The sequence below is a fragment of the Uloborus diversus genome, chromosome 2, assembly GCF_026930045.1.
Source record: "Uloborus diversus isolate 005 chromosome 2, Udiv.v.3.1, whole genome shotgun sequence".
NCBI classification, from domain to species: domain Eukaryota; kingdom Metazoa; phylum Arthropoda; class Arachnida; order Araneae; family Uloboridae; genus Uloborus; species Uloborus diversus.
In genome coordinates this window covers 215,529,523-215,543,891 of record NC_072732.1, presented here as the reverse complement: position 1 = coordinate 215,543,891, position 14,369 = coordinate 215,529,523, and the positions used below count along the sequence as shown (strand labels likewise).

Below are 14,369 nucleotides of genomic sequence, written 5' to 3'. Positions count from 1 at the left end.
GACACTGTTTCCTATATGCATAACATTGGATTCAGAGGCCTGTGCCAAGAAATAGATATTTAACTGGCTTAATTCACAGGTACGTAATATCGCAGTTCGTTCATTAATTCTACTTTGTTTGAATTGGTAATTAGCATTGACGGAGCGAAAAAAGATTTTAAAAGAACTGCATGAAAAACTATGTGATGAGGCCCTTTCAAAAACTATTTCTCAAGTTCTTCTTCAAGCTCACAAGTTCATACTTATTAAAGCCACACTATAAACAGCATTGTTTATCTTGAAAAATGTCTGTTGCTATTCATCCGTTTCTTCGTCATCGTACTCGATACGGGCTTCGATGTAAATCGGTTCGTCTGCCCCTTCTCCCTCGCTGTCCGTGGCCTCCGGACACACAGTGGGGTCCGAGCTCTTCCATCCGATGAACTCGTTCCGGTTCCGTTCCTTGAGCCACTTGTAGAGTGGCTCGAAGTACTCGAGCAGGGGATCCGCACTCAGCTCGTCCGTCTCATTCTTCGTTATGACGGACAAAGCCTCCTTCCAGGGCACCAAGCTCCCCAAACGCAACATTTTGCTGAAAAAAAAAACAAGAGTTAAAAAAAAAAATTGATTTGAATTTTGTCATCTTGAATTCAAATTATGTTTTTCGCAATCACGAGTGTGTGTGTGTCTATGTAGGCGTGTGTGTTTGTGTGCGTCGGGGGGGGGGGTATGTGTGTTTGTGGTGTAGAGGGTATGTGTATGTGGGCGTTTGTGTTTGTGTGCAGGCATGAGTGTTGGTAGTTGTGTGTATGAGTGTTTGTGTGCGTGGGGGCGGGGTATGTGTATGTGTGTGTAGTCATATGTGTTTGTGTCTGTGTGCAGGCATGAATGTGTGGGTAGTTGTATGTATGTGTAGGTGTCTGTATGTATGCGCGTGTATATGTGTTTGTGTGTGTGTATGTGTTTGTGTCTGTGTGCAGGCATGAATGTGTGGGTAGTTGTATGTATGTGTAGGTGTCTGTATGTATGCGCGTGTATATGTGTTTGTGTGTGTGTATGTGTTTGTGTGTGTGTGTGTGTATGTGTGCGTGTGTAGTTGTGTATGTAGGCGCGTGTGTGTAGGACATGGATGCAACCTGGAGACAGCTTTCGCTATAGGAGCAGCATCGTGAGGAGCCGGTCGACGGTGATGGTGTGGAGGGTGGCGGTGGGAAAATAAAATGATAGGACGCCAAAAACAGTCAAATGAAAGCAATAAGCAATCGTGAGTGCTCAACAATCATTAACACTAAAGCCTCGTGGCTCAGCGGTAGTGCTTCACGCTTCCACAATGCAGGCCCGGGTTCTATCCCCGGGTCGGGTCTGATCGACTCAGCCGTTCTTCACTTCAGTGGATCGATAAAATGAGTACCTAACGTGCTTGGGAACTAAAGCCTGTGGGTTCTGCGTTAGGCTGACCACCTAACCGGAGCATCTGCCTAGCACCCCAGAGCCCTTGGTCAGGAAGACTGAGATGGGCATACATACAGTTGGCGTAGGCCGGCATGGGCTGTCGTGCCACTGGATTTGGTTTGGTTTGGATCATTAAAGATGTTTTACTTATCACTGATTGGCCAAAAACAGATTCGAAATTCCAAATTTTCATGAGCATCGTGCTTTAGAAGCAAGATATATGCATGCATTTCCTGACGTCACAAAATTCGTGAAAATTTAGTCTCTCATGGCCAAAAAAAGACATTCGTTTACCCGTGCATTCGTGCGTACGTATATAATAAGTAGAGAAGTGACAAAAAGTCAATGAAAACTGATTGAGGGGTGATTGAAATGAAAATTGAGCTTGAAATTTGAGTGGTAACCTTTTTTGTGAGGACAACCTTTTCGATTAAGGGCACTATATATACGAGCCGACGCATCAGCTTAAGATTAGACTTTTTGGATTGGAGTGCGTGCTTGAGTGGTTGTCTTTTCTGGCGAGTTATCGCGTTGATGATTGTTCACTGTAAGCAATTATTAGCGGCACGTGAATTGTTTATAAAATAAAATATTTTCTGCAAATTTGGCAAAATCCGAAATTTTGCTGTGGTAACCCAAGCAGTGCAACAACGAAAAGTCCGATCCAAAATGGCTAAACTTAAGCTGATGCGTCGGCCTATCTATATAGCGGCTCTATTTTCGGTTGCACTAAAAAATAATACGCATAATCGTTGAAGTGCAACGAAGCAATTATTTGAAATATTCTCATGTACAAAAGCTAACTTTCTGAAACTCTCCTTGTGTGTGGCAAAGCATACATTTATATCATCTGGCTTTGATATTACCGGCACAAGCAAACAATTATCAAAAGTACAAGTAATATACCAGATATCCCGGTTATCACAGCTAGAGACTGCTGTTTCATTTTTATTAGAACTCTTAAGTCTAGACTGAAGAGTTCTAATAAGAACGAAACTGCAGTCTCTGGCTGTGATAACCGGGTTGTCCGGTATACTGCATGTAGTTCTGCCTTATCCCTGGCTTAGGCGCGGTAACTTACTGCTAATAAAAAATTATTAAATACAAACAAAAAACCCGACTGCGTAAAAACCAAAAAAACCAAAAAGAAAAATGTATAAACCCAGTAGTTTAGAATGTTATTAAGCACTACTGAATAACTGCACCATTGAAATAGTTTTATAACCGTACACAGGTAAGACAAATCATAAATTCAAAAGCAGAATAGAAGGATCAACAGTCGGAGCCCATTCCTTTCTAAATCAAGGAACCCCGTAAAATGTGAATAGTCCCCGACTGTTGATCCTTCTATTCTGCTTTAGAATTTATGATTTGTCTTACCTGTGTACGGTTATAAAACTATTTCAATGGTGTAGTTATTCAGTAGTGCTTAATAACATTCTAAACTACTGGGTTTATACATTTTTCTAGTTTTTTTGGTTTTTACGCAGTCGGGTTTTTTGTTTGTATTTAATAATTTTTTATTTGACACTTTTTAGTTAATTTTCATTGATTTAGTTACTATGATTATAAGACGGTACATTTCGCAATCTTGTCATTTTATTGAGAGAGTTTGTATCGTGAGGTTTATTACGTACCTTGTGGTACTTAATAAAACTACAGATAATTAATCCCTCTAGGCACCTAACTCGGCTTAAAGCTACATGTTCTTGACATTCTGCAAAAATACGCAAACTTAAGACAACCACAGCACAGCTATATAAACAGCCTGTATAACTCATAATGACGCGAGCTATTGAACGTCGTCAGTTAAATCTTTCTCGCAAAACTAAAAAAGCCTGTCAAGAAGATACACATTGCGAAACTCAGTCCCCTGAATAACGACAAAAACAAATGCAACATATTAAAGATGAAAATCGAATTAGTAGACTCTTTTGGTGCTCTTTGCACGGGTTTATTTTGATGAGGACTACAATCTGAGTGTCCTGCCTTTGTTACACATGATATATTTTTTATTACAGTACAGAATACATATAAAGAACACGTGAAAGAATTTACATCAGAAAGAGGGGAAAGTACATCCGGAGCGACGGTGGGAGTCGAACCCACTGCCCAAGTGTGAGAAGCAATTGCTTTGACCACTCGGCCACTGAGGCCCCAATTAGTAGTCTTAGTAAACCTAAAATTCAGGCAGTGAAAGCTACCTGCATTTGTCGCACGCAGGTAGCGTGCGACACGATCCCGAACTGGCAAAATGGCAACAAGTTTTTGATATCGTGAATTTTGATTACTGTCATGTGTTTAGTGACAAACCCAGGGTTAAGACAAATCGATTACGTAAGAATTACCAAAATTGGCCAAGGCGTTTAACCCCTACAACGCCACATAGAAACAAACATACATACATACATAGACTTATAAACACATTACCCTCCTTTGCGTCGCGCACGCGCAGTCGGGTAAAAATGAATCATAAGGTTCTTTGCAAAAGAAACTGATTTTACCTTTAATTTTTGTTACATATGCCAATATGTATGGAACGGAGAAGAAAAGAAGAAAAGTCGATAGTACCTGAACAATTTTCCAGCCTTCTTGCTTTGGTAGATGTCGCAAGTGTGCAGTGGCCCTTTGTGTCCTGACTCCTTGCACAAAGCCTTATGGAACTGAAACTGAAGCAAATGACCCACGAAATACCTGAAGAAAAAACGAATAATGTATTTTTTTCTTCATTCTTTGCTATTTCTGGGACTACTGCCACTATTATCGCCATGGATCTAAAAGTTTGGTTATTTCTTGTTTGGTTACTACTTAGGGAGGATACGATCCTTGAAAATCCTTGAATTTCGTTTTATAAACTCCAGTGCCTTGAAACTTGAAAATGCAATGTCATCCTTAAAAGAAACTCACCGACTCCAACTCCACAAATTTCTAAGCCTTCGACTACGGCTCCTAAACCCCAAGATTACTTCGACTCCGACTCGTTTTTTTTTCCAAAACCAGATCGACTCCAATTCCACTACTCCGACTCATCAGCTCTGGTACACACCTGCAAGTGTTTAAGAAGGAATACACCTTAAAGACACCCATTTGTAGTTGCACTAGCGCAGCCAGAAAAACCTTCTGAAGGGGGTTTTCTGATCAAAAATACCTTCTGGAGGTGTCTTTGGATCAAAAATTCCTTCTGGAAGGTTCTTTTTTAAAAATTAATAATACCTTCTAGAGAAGTTTTTTTTTAAGTCAAAAATACCTTCCGGAGGGCGATTTTTGTTTAAAAATACCTACTGGAGCGGGTTTTTAAACAAAAAATACTTTTTGATGTTGGTTTTTTGATCAAAAACACCTTCTAGAGGAGGTTTCTTGATCAAATCAGTTTTTTCATATGTTTTAACTACTGCATTAGAATACGCATTTATGCTTCTGACGTCATTTTCTGTTATTCCCTGAAACTTTTTATGCTAATAATTTAAAAATATTCCTAGTTTTACAAAGCCCTTTTTGCAGAAACCCTCGAAAAATATTCTTCTACAAGACTCATATACGAAAATCACACAAACTTTATTTCTACACTTAATTTTTCCTCCCCAAAATCAATATGGTTTACAGATTTGAATCCGCTCTGAAGTTATTTTCGTTCTATCTCACTGTCCTTTGTCTATGAAAACAATCCGATTATGAGTATCGTTGGTTTACTGTTCCTTCACAACACTTGAGGTTGTGAAAATTATTGAGAACGTGCTAAAAGTGAAATTTTATCAAAAGAAAGAAAAACAAGCAAAGATTGCCTATTTCTGCCGAAAATTCATTGTCAATTTTTAAGCAATGCACTTAGATTTTTAACTCCGTTCCGGATTTTACGTTGGCCCGCATGGTACGTTTTTTATCATTGGTCAGAGAAAATACGTAAAATCGGGGTTTCCTTTCTGTTCTGTTTTGAAGAAATACGAAATGTAAAATTTGTTTGGAAGATCAAGCAAAACTTTCTGCTTACCTAAAATAAAACGTATCCGTAGCCACATGATATTTAGAAAGAGGATCCAGGTCATCGTCTGTCCTTCTCACTGGAGGGCAGAGACCTTCGTATTTATTCCTGTAAAAGTAGTTATTATTTGAAAACTCATAAGATTCAATATCATTTAAAGGTTATCATCAGTTTTTGCAGACTACTTCGTTATGTCTGTAGATTTACGCCATTTATAGGTAAACTTGAAGAGTTCGCGCATGATTCAACAGAATAGTAAGAGTCAGTCTAGTTGTCAGTGTTTAGCTAAACTATTTATGCACTAGAAATCACCCGTAAAGGTATGACGGATGAAAATTGTTTCCACTTTGAAGAAAGCAATTGCCTGTATGGTGATATTTTGATAGTTGAAATTTCAACCCTAACTCCAGTGGATTAACTCTAAACTCCAGCAGATAGTGTTCATTGTTGGACAATTTTTCGTTTCTTCATTCTACTAAAATGAATCTTATCAGAAAAACAGTTTTACCTTACGAAGTTCAACCTTGTCAAAGTAAAGCCTTTCCCTGCATGTCAAACATTGTCACAAAGTATTAGCAAATTATCATGCTTTGTCGCGGGTTTCATTGTCGGGGACGTCAGGAGCGTTATTCGATCAGTGAATTGGCTATTATATGTATGAGGATACCCGTAACATTATTTGTCGGTTATGCGTTTTCATTCCTTTTTTGCTGTTGCAACCTTCAATGTGATGCAACTATTCAACCAATAGGGCAGTTTTGCGTAATCTGTCTTCATAGAGATTGAGCACATGGGTTGGAGAGATTGCTCTAATAATAACTATGCAATTAAATTGTTAAAAGCGATAACTACATTTAAAATTACATTATTATTGTGAGATTTTTGTATGCAAGTATTATTATAGTTGGAGTAAATATTTTATCCTAAACCTAAAAATTCATAAGTTCTTAGAATGGAAGCAGAAAATGTAATTAAAAGGGAAACAAATGAAGGAAACAAAACAAAAAACGTCAGAAAATTTACAAATTTACATTGTTACTTTTTATCTCGTTAAATTTAAAATTACTAAATTTTCATTAGCTCTTTTTTATTTCTTCCACCATTTTGAGCCATTTTCTTGCTCTGTGCTTCTAAAAACTGATGTACTAATGTTTTTTTTAGAAAAATTGTTATTGGATGAATTACGTTACTTACATATAATGAGCATCGTGTACTAATTATATGATATGTAATATGTACCTTGAATGTCATATATATATTCGTGAATAAATACCTCATCTTCCACCATTGTGTGTTCATCACTTTTTGGGGAATTTCTCCGCTGAATACCTTCCATCGCCATGAGTCGTAAATATAGGACGACGGCAGGAAAACAACTTTCTCGAGGGCCATTTTCAGTAGGAAAGCGATGTCTGAATCTAAGAGGAATTGGAAAATAACGTGAATGATATTGAAGTTACTCTAAAACCAGTTTGTGATTTCATTCTTCCTCTGGAAATTATCCTTCTGTACTGTGAGTACATTTTCCCCAATTTTTCTTCAGTTATTGAAGGATATTTAGCCATGGAGAATTTTTTCATTAGTTATTAGTGCTGAATCCTTGTTCGTTATAGACTTTAAATAAATACCTAAAATCTAGATTAAAGTTTTGAGCTTGAACTTAATTGTTATGACCATTCTCTCACTAGTTAGGGTTGCGTTCTTTTTCCTTGAAGCGTCACAAATTCTCATAAATTTATTTTGAGTCACAAGATTTTTTTTGCTGAAGTCATAACAAATATCAGCATCTTTTTCTGTTCGCTGTTTTGTTAATCTGCAAGCTGACAAATAATTGAGGAACTTCATTATTTTTGGTGAGAAACACTGAAAATAGTATGTAGAAAATTTTGCAACCATATTATATTCGAAAAGTCTCCACATTTAGCAAAACTTGTTTAAATTAATTGCTAAAATGTTGTCTACTTGGCAATACACCGTCGTTTTTTTTTTTTTTTTTTTTTTGCCATTGATTCCCGTGTTAAATGCTACTAAGCGGGAAAACAACATACAAAAGAAACTTCTAAAAGCAAGATAATTTTAATAAAAACAACCGGAATAAGTGCCAAACATTGGAAGATTACAACAAATTAAGTACATAAAGACCATGAAAAACGCATCTAGATTGCTTTTTTTGTGCAGTTTAGGGATGTGTTTGTTTCCATGTGTTTGAAAGTTTCAAAAGTGATATTGATATATATATATATACAGTCGGACCTCCATATATCGAAGTAGCAAACTACCGGAAAAAAATTCGATATACAGAAATTTCGATATATAGAAACGATCTTAATTTATCGTACAAATCTCCTAAAACACTAAATTTAAAGCTAATTTTCGTGTTATTAAACCCAATTTTCTAATTTATACAAGCATCGGATTAAATGAAAGTTGATGATTAAAAAATTAAGAAAAATTAAATTTTTGCACCGTCATACATCTTCATTCTTCGGCAATTAACTTGATTCGCAACATAAGGGTTGTTTCGTTTTGACAGTGTAATCGAGAGAAAAGTAAAAAATCAATCTACTTAACTTGAATGGTTTTTACTGAAGCTAAAAAAACTAGGAAGGATAATCAACAGACAAAAGGAATAACTTGAAACTGATTTTACAGTGTTTCTGGTTACAACTTAGATTTGAAATAAACTTGAGGGAATTGAAGAACTCCAGAACGGAACAACGACCTATTTACACAGCCCTCAACCCCAGGATTCCTTATGAGTTTCGCAGCAACCTTTAATGAACATAATTTTCTCCGCTGGTTTTCATTTTTCATGAGACAAACAGCCTGAAGTTTAATCAAAATCTACGAATGTCACGAAATTTTTTTTCGATATATAGAGATTTTTTCGATATATAGAAACAATTTTTCTATGTAATGAAATTAGAAATTAGCTGGCATTTCGATATATAGAAAATTTTGATATGTGGAAGTTCAGTATATGGAGGTTCGACTGTATATATATATATATATATATATATATATATATATATATATATATATATATATATATATATATATATATATATATATATATATATATATTATTTTGCAATGACTCACTGGGGATAAAAATAAAAGAATAAGCTTTGTGGGAAAGGAAAAAACACAAAATTTACTAAATGCTTTGTGACTGTTTATTTTCCGGCTGCACTATTCTAAAAACAGTTTAATACAAATACACTGAGAAAAAAAAAGTTTTTAAAAATGAGCACATTCATCCTTTCAAATATTCTTGAAAACTTCTGTTTAAAATATGAGTACCCATGTTTTTAAATAGTGTGCTTAATTATTTCATGCTCAAAAATGAGTACATAATACACAGTTTTGAAAATTATTACATGTACAAAAATGAGCACAAATACCTCAAAAATGAGCGCACATGTTGATTTGAGTATTTCATGAGTATTTGAATCTTTCAAATTTGAATACCACGTAGTTGGGGCCATTTTAACTCACGATATGTTCGAATTTGAGTACTTTTTCGTCATTTTTAAGTTGTTGTTTTTAGAGTGCAGAGAGATAAAAAGTTTTCCACTCTTATTCGTTAAATTGGATCTAATATAAACGCAAACACATCTTGATTTTGAGAGTTGTATAAAGTTCACCGGATGAATGATCTGGAAAGTTAAAAAAAAAAAAGAAAAGAAAAAAAAGAGGACAAACTTACTGGAATTGGTGGAAAAGTTCTTGAGAAGTTTAATTTTTTTCAAATGCGTGGGAGTGGAAACAGATAGAGCCACTGTGTCTCCAACAGCTTCGTGGAAACCTGAAAAAAAAAGATGATGAATAATATTAGGAACAGAAATCACGTGAAGTTATACGTACACACTAGAAATCGGCCAATCGATTAACATACAATTCTGTTGTTAAGTTGTTTTATGTTTCAGTGAATTCCTTTCAGTGAATTCAATCCTTTGCAACAAACTCAGTGGACCATAATTTTTGTTCGTTGTACCGGGAATTTCGTTGTAAAGGAATTCATGCCCTGTAATGCAAATTAAAACGGGGCTTAAAATGTATTTCATTGAAGCGGATATTTCGTTTTATTGGGATTCGTTGTAACGGGATTTCACTCTACTTCTGAAACCCCTTTGTAAACTAAATTTGAGTCCATTTGAGCTTCCTTTGAAGATCATCCCTGGGTTGGAAGTTCGACTTAGCTCAGCGTCTTCGGAAATAATGTTTGGGAAAGGGAGTTTTCAGTTTGAAAGTTCTCTTTCTTACCTTTTACGTTTTGCATTTTTTTATTCGCCCAAATTTATGCAAATAAAAAGAAACTACTTTAATCTACAATTGTTCATTTAACTTCTCTTCGTCTAACACTTCCACATTTTACTGACACAAGCCTAACTTATAATTAAAGCTGTGTCGTTCACCATTCTTATTGATTAATCCAATTTCTTTTAAACTGATGCTATATGTAAGATAGTGCCAGCGTTCCGATTGCGTACGTAAAACATATGCTACTGTGGACACAGTCCTTCATTGTGTGCGTGGGGGGGGGGAGGTCAGGAGGAAGCAATCGACCTCTCTGGCTTTGAAAACCAACGTTTTTTTTTTTTTTTTTTGATATATGGGTTTGGTTTTTGGTGTTTTTTGGTACAATATGCATTGATTATGTACAATAGGGATGTTTTCGATTTTTCAGTTTTATTTTTATATGATAGAGTAACATAGAGGAACATCATAGGAGAAAATATTTTTGCAATACGATAAGTAGTTTGTTTTTAAATTAATTTTTAAAGTTCAAGCGCTTGTGACGTCAAATGGAACAGGAAGTGACGTCATGCGCTCTTCCGTCGCGGGAGAAGCCGAAGGACGTGCAGTTGACTTCGAAGACGAAACGTAAGGCTTACCTCCTCGCATTTAACTCCTCGCGTTTCTGGAACATTAAACCTCTCATCCTCTCGGAAATATTCGAATACCATCATTGATGTTACTTGAGGAAGATTATTAGACTGTGCTTTAACGAATCCGGCCTCCACAGTTTGTTCAAAAGGATTATTGAATATCTAAAAAATAAAAATACCAGCGAGCTCAAAATGTCCGTAGCGAAAACAAGGGATCTTCGGAGGAAGGCTGCCCATTAGTGCCCTGTGACGTAAGCTCGTGACGTTTCAGAAAAGCGCACTTTTGCGCGTGGATTTTTAAAAATTCATTAAAATCAATCATGGTGATTTAAAATTCGGCGATGGTGAATTTTTTAGTTTTGAGGATCAATTAACAATATCCAATAGTCAAAATATGAACATTTAATAAGTTGCAACTTATTAGTTGTCCCTATTGAAACCCTCAAGAAAATTTTGAGATGTCGGACCTACACTAACATTGTACAGTTCACCAATCGTTTGGAAAAAGAAAGTAACTTGTAAAGATTTAAATTTAAAAAAATGGACAGAAAAACAAAAAAGTTAGAGAGAATTAAATTCAGAGGCAGACAAACATAAAACTAGAACAACATCCACTTCTTGGTCAAACCTATGCTACTGCAATGCGAAACCTCATTCTGAGTATGCAAAATTGATCAATGTGGACGTGACAGTGGTCGATTGCACAAACAATTTCTTGACAGGAATACTCACCAGAGTTTGGTCCTTGTTGAAACATGGGAGGCAAATTTGGGCACACTACAAAGTACTTAATGGGTCCGATCTATTGCCCATACAGTTTGTAGACAGCCAATACTCACCAGCAGTAGCTACCTGTTGAAATGCCACTGTCAAATGCGAGTACTCAATAAAGTACTCGATGGGTCCGATCCACACTGCTCAAAACAATTAAGGGAACACGGAGCAATTGCATAAAAGTGAAGAAACTGTTGTGAGGTAGCAATGCAAAGGCATGAAATGGAGTATACATGAGTATGAAGATGCAATACAGTAAAAAAAGAAGCAGAAAGCACTTGACTGGGAACTTACTCCTCTAGAAGAATGAAAGGAACATGAAATTATGCATCCAACATTGTCTGCTACAGTTCTTTGTGTTGTCTCGACTTCCAGTCCCCCGATAAAACGTCAAGCTAAGAAATTCGGTAAATTACAATGTTGTGGGGCCCGATTTTGACCTTCTGCCCCACTTGCCTGAAAAGGGTCATCCTTCCCCATTCTGCTAACAGTTGCAGCTCATAAAATAGAGAGTTAGAAGTAAACACATTTTGGCGGGAAAGTTTTCCCACCGCTTGTATTTGAGTTAGCGACACTTGGAATTTTCTATGACTCCCGCTTTGGGTCAAAAGGGGTCAGCTTCCTTTCGGAGATTTCAAACACTTTCCCGTCCCCGAGTCACAGCTGCAGGATATAACTTCTGAAGTTCTGACATTTTGAGCCCATAAAATAGAAGGCTTGGGAATAACAAAATTCCATTCTGACACTTTGTGACAGTCCGTACTCCATAAAACATAGGGTTTTCCTGGAAGCTGGATCTCCAGATGTTGAACTATGATCCTCAGAGAATGTGTCCCATGCATCCCCCGGTATAAAACGGGGAGTTAAGATTTTTCGAGAGGAGGAGAAGAGACAGTTTGGAAAGAAGAGAAGATAGAGTTTTGAGAGCAGAAGATCTTTCGAGAGCTCGGCGTTTCTCCGAGACGTTTGTCCGGAGTCATGATAGAAACGCGCTGTGCCTTTGGATGACTTAATGGAGAAAGGACCGAAATCTTGGTACGTACAATAGTAGCTCCCACTTCCCACTACTTAATTTAAACCAGTAGATTAAAGTTTAATCCCTTTGGAGAGCAGAATCATGATGTGCTTAATTATTGAAATCTTTAATGTTTTGAATATAAATGTTTAACTCCTGACTAAATATCTAAGCTTAGTTTAGAATTGTATATGTACTATTTTATTTAATAAATATTCAATGTGTTATAATGAATCCAACTATTATTTCTCCTATATTCTACAATCCAAAAGTCCACCAGATCATAACACAACGCATTGTGCTAACTCCGCTATGGGGAACGGCCCAGCAATGTCGTAACATATTCCAATCTAAGAAAAAAAAAAAAAAAAAAAAAACGGTTGAATATTTCCGCTCAGGCAGTGAAAAAATGGGCTTCTGTCAAATTGCGATATCCGCAAATGAACCATTTTCTGCTTTTCGACCACAGAAACATTGATTTGCTTCCAAATATTACGTTTTAATCTCATGTTTTCTTAAAACATGGAGGCTTTATTGAAAACTAGTTTCCGGAATAATATTTTTCTCAATTTTCTTAAAACCATGTGCTCCCCCATTTTTTTGAGCAGTCCCAGCTAAAAAACGACTTCAAAAAAACTGCAGATGAAAAGAAATTTTCGCGTATATTTGAAAAATACTGCAGTTGTTTTGGTGAATGCAAAATGCTTTTATTTTATATTTTTTTGCAATTGCAGTTATTTTGCAGATTTTTACTATCGAAGCAAACTGGACCAACTATTTGGTGACTTTTTTAAAGTTTCAAACGCAACTTCATAAAAACTACACTTTTTTTTGTAAGTAAAAAAAAAAGTTATCTTTTTCTCGAGTATACGCTATATTGTTTCGGTGTTTTTAATTTTTTCCTTTTTGTAACATTATTTCATTTTTTAACTGAAAAAATAAATTGTAATTTTAACTATTTATTCCTTTGAGTTACGTGTTTCAAAGCAACCACCTTTCGAAATTCCAAAAATTGTATGTATGCAAGTAATGAATTTATCCATTTATATGAATACTGAACGCCCCAACCAAAACTATAGCAAACAACCAAGACTATGACAGATAGGCATACTGACGCCTAAACAATATTTTACTGAATTTACATATTGATTAAACTAATTAATAATTTGGTATTATTGATCAAATTCAACTAATGTAATTATGAATTATTTAAGAACAAGCTTAAAGTCGTAAGAAAAAAAACCTCTATTTTATTTTTATTTCCCCGTAAAACTTTTCAGAAAGGTTTTTTTTTTACTTGTTGAATAACAATTCAAACAATCGTACTTTTTACAAAGTTGATTTTTAAGTGAAGATATTCTAAAAGCTAATCCCTACCTTTCAAACTTAGAAGAGCGTTGTCTATTTTTTTGCTATAGTTAAAAGGTTTTGTGTATTTCTTGTAAATCTAATATGGGTCTCAAGAATGTTCTCCTTTTCCCATGAGAGAAACTTGCCAGGATTGCTATGGCTCTTCTGTTACTACTTCCTTAGTCCATTTTTTAAAACTCACGTGCTTTGCATTCCTATCTATTGTCCCTCATGTCAAACGTTAAAATCCGTTACGTGCAGAACTTACGTACCCGCCCCGCCATTCTACAGGCATAGGCTATACTAACACAGGTCTCTTATCGCTTCTCAGAAATTCCTGCAATCAACTTTTCCAGATGTTTTTATCGTTTTACTGAAAAGATTTCAATTGTGAAGAAAAATTAGATCTTGTCCAAACAGCTCTAAGTGTCGTGCTAGCTAGAGTTTCATAATAAAACACTGCTGTTTAATCCGGCTCGACTTAGCATTGAAATGATATGTTATGTGTTCGTCATTTTAAATAATTAACGTGATATCTGGAATGTCGTGAAATCCGGGTGTTGCAAAACGAGGTCTGACTGTATGACTCCTTAAAAAAGTACTATTAAGTAAATTTCATTTAAAAAAAAGAAAGATGATAACATTGAAACTTTTAATCTTTATGTTTTTTATCTATTTTCTATTGTATTTATTTGTTCACATATTTTTATTATTTATTTATATATATATATATTCTTATTATTTATTTATACATTCTTATTATTTATTTATAAACTTTTGAGCAATCATGATTGATTCCATTTAAATTAATTTTTGTCGTATCGTGACCTTAGCTCTTTTTATGCACGGGATGATTCACAGATAGCGAGTCACACGGTCGATTGCTTTATATGACGAGTGGACCTTATGTGAGCTGTTGTGACGTTTG

General features: G+C 35.6%; 1 protein-coding gene across 1 annotated transcript in view; it reads right to left on the bottom strand.

Moving 5' to 3' along the window:
* Window positions 1-294: 294 nt before the first annotated feature.
* Window positions 295-14,369, bottom strand: part of LOC129216797 (angiotensin-converting enzyme-like) — a 38,274-nt gene continuing 24,199 nt past the window's right edge. The window contains exons 8-12 of the mRNA XM_054851013.1: window positions 9,120-9,218; window positions 6,684-6,828; window positions 5,420-5,518; window positions 4,003-4,125; window positions 295-571 (exon numbers count right to left, since the gene is read on the bottom strand). Coding sequence (XP_054706988.1) covers window positions 295-571; window positions 4,003-4,125; window positions 5,420-5,518; window positions 6,684-6,828; window positions 9,120-9,218 — 743 coding nt within the window. The remainder of the gene's footprint in view (window positions 572-4,002; window positions 4,126-5,419; window positions 5,519-6,683; window positions 6,829-9,119; window positions 9,219-14,369) is intronic.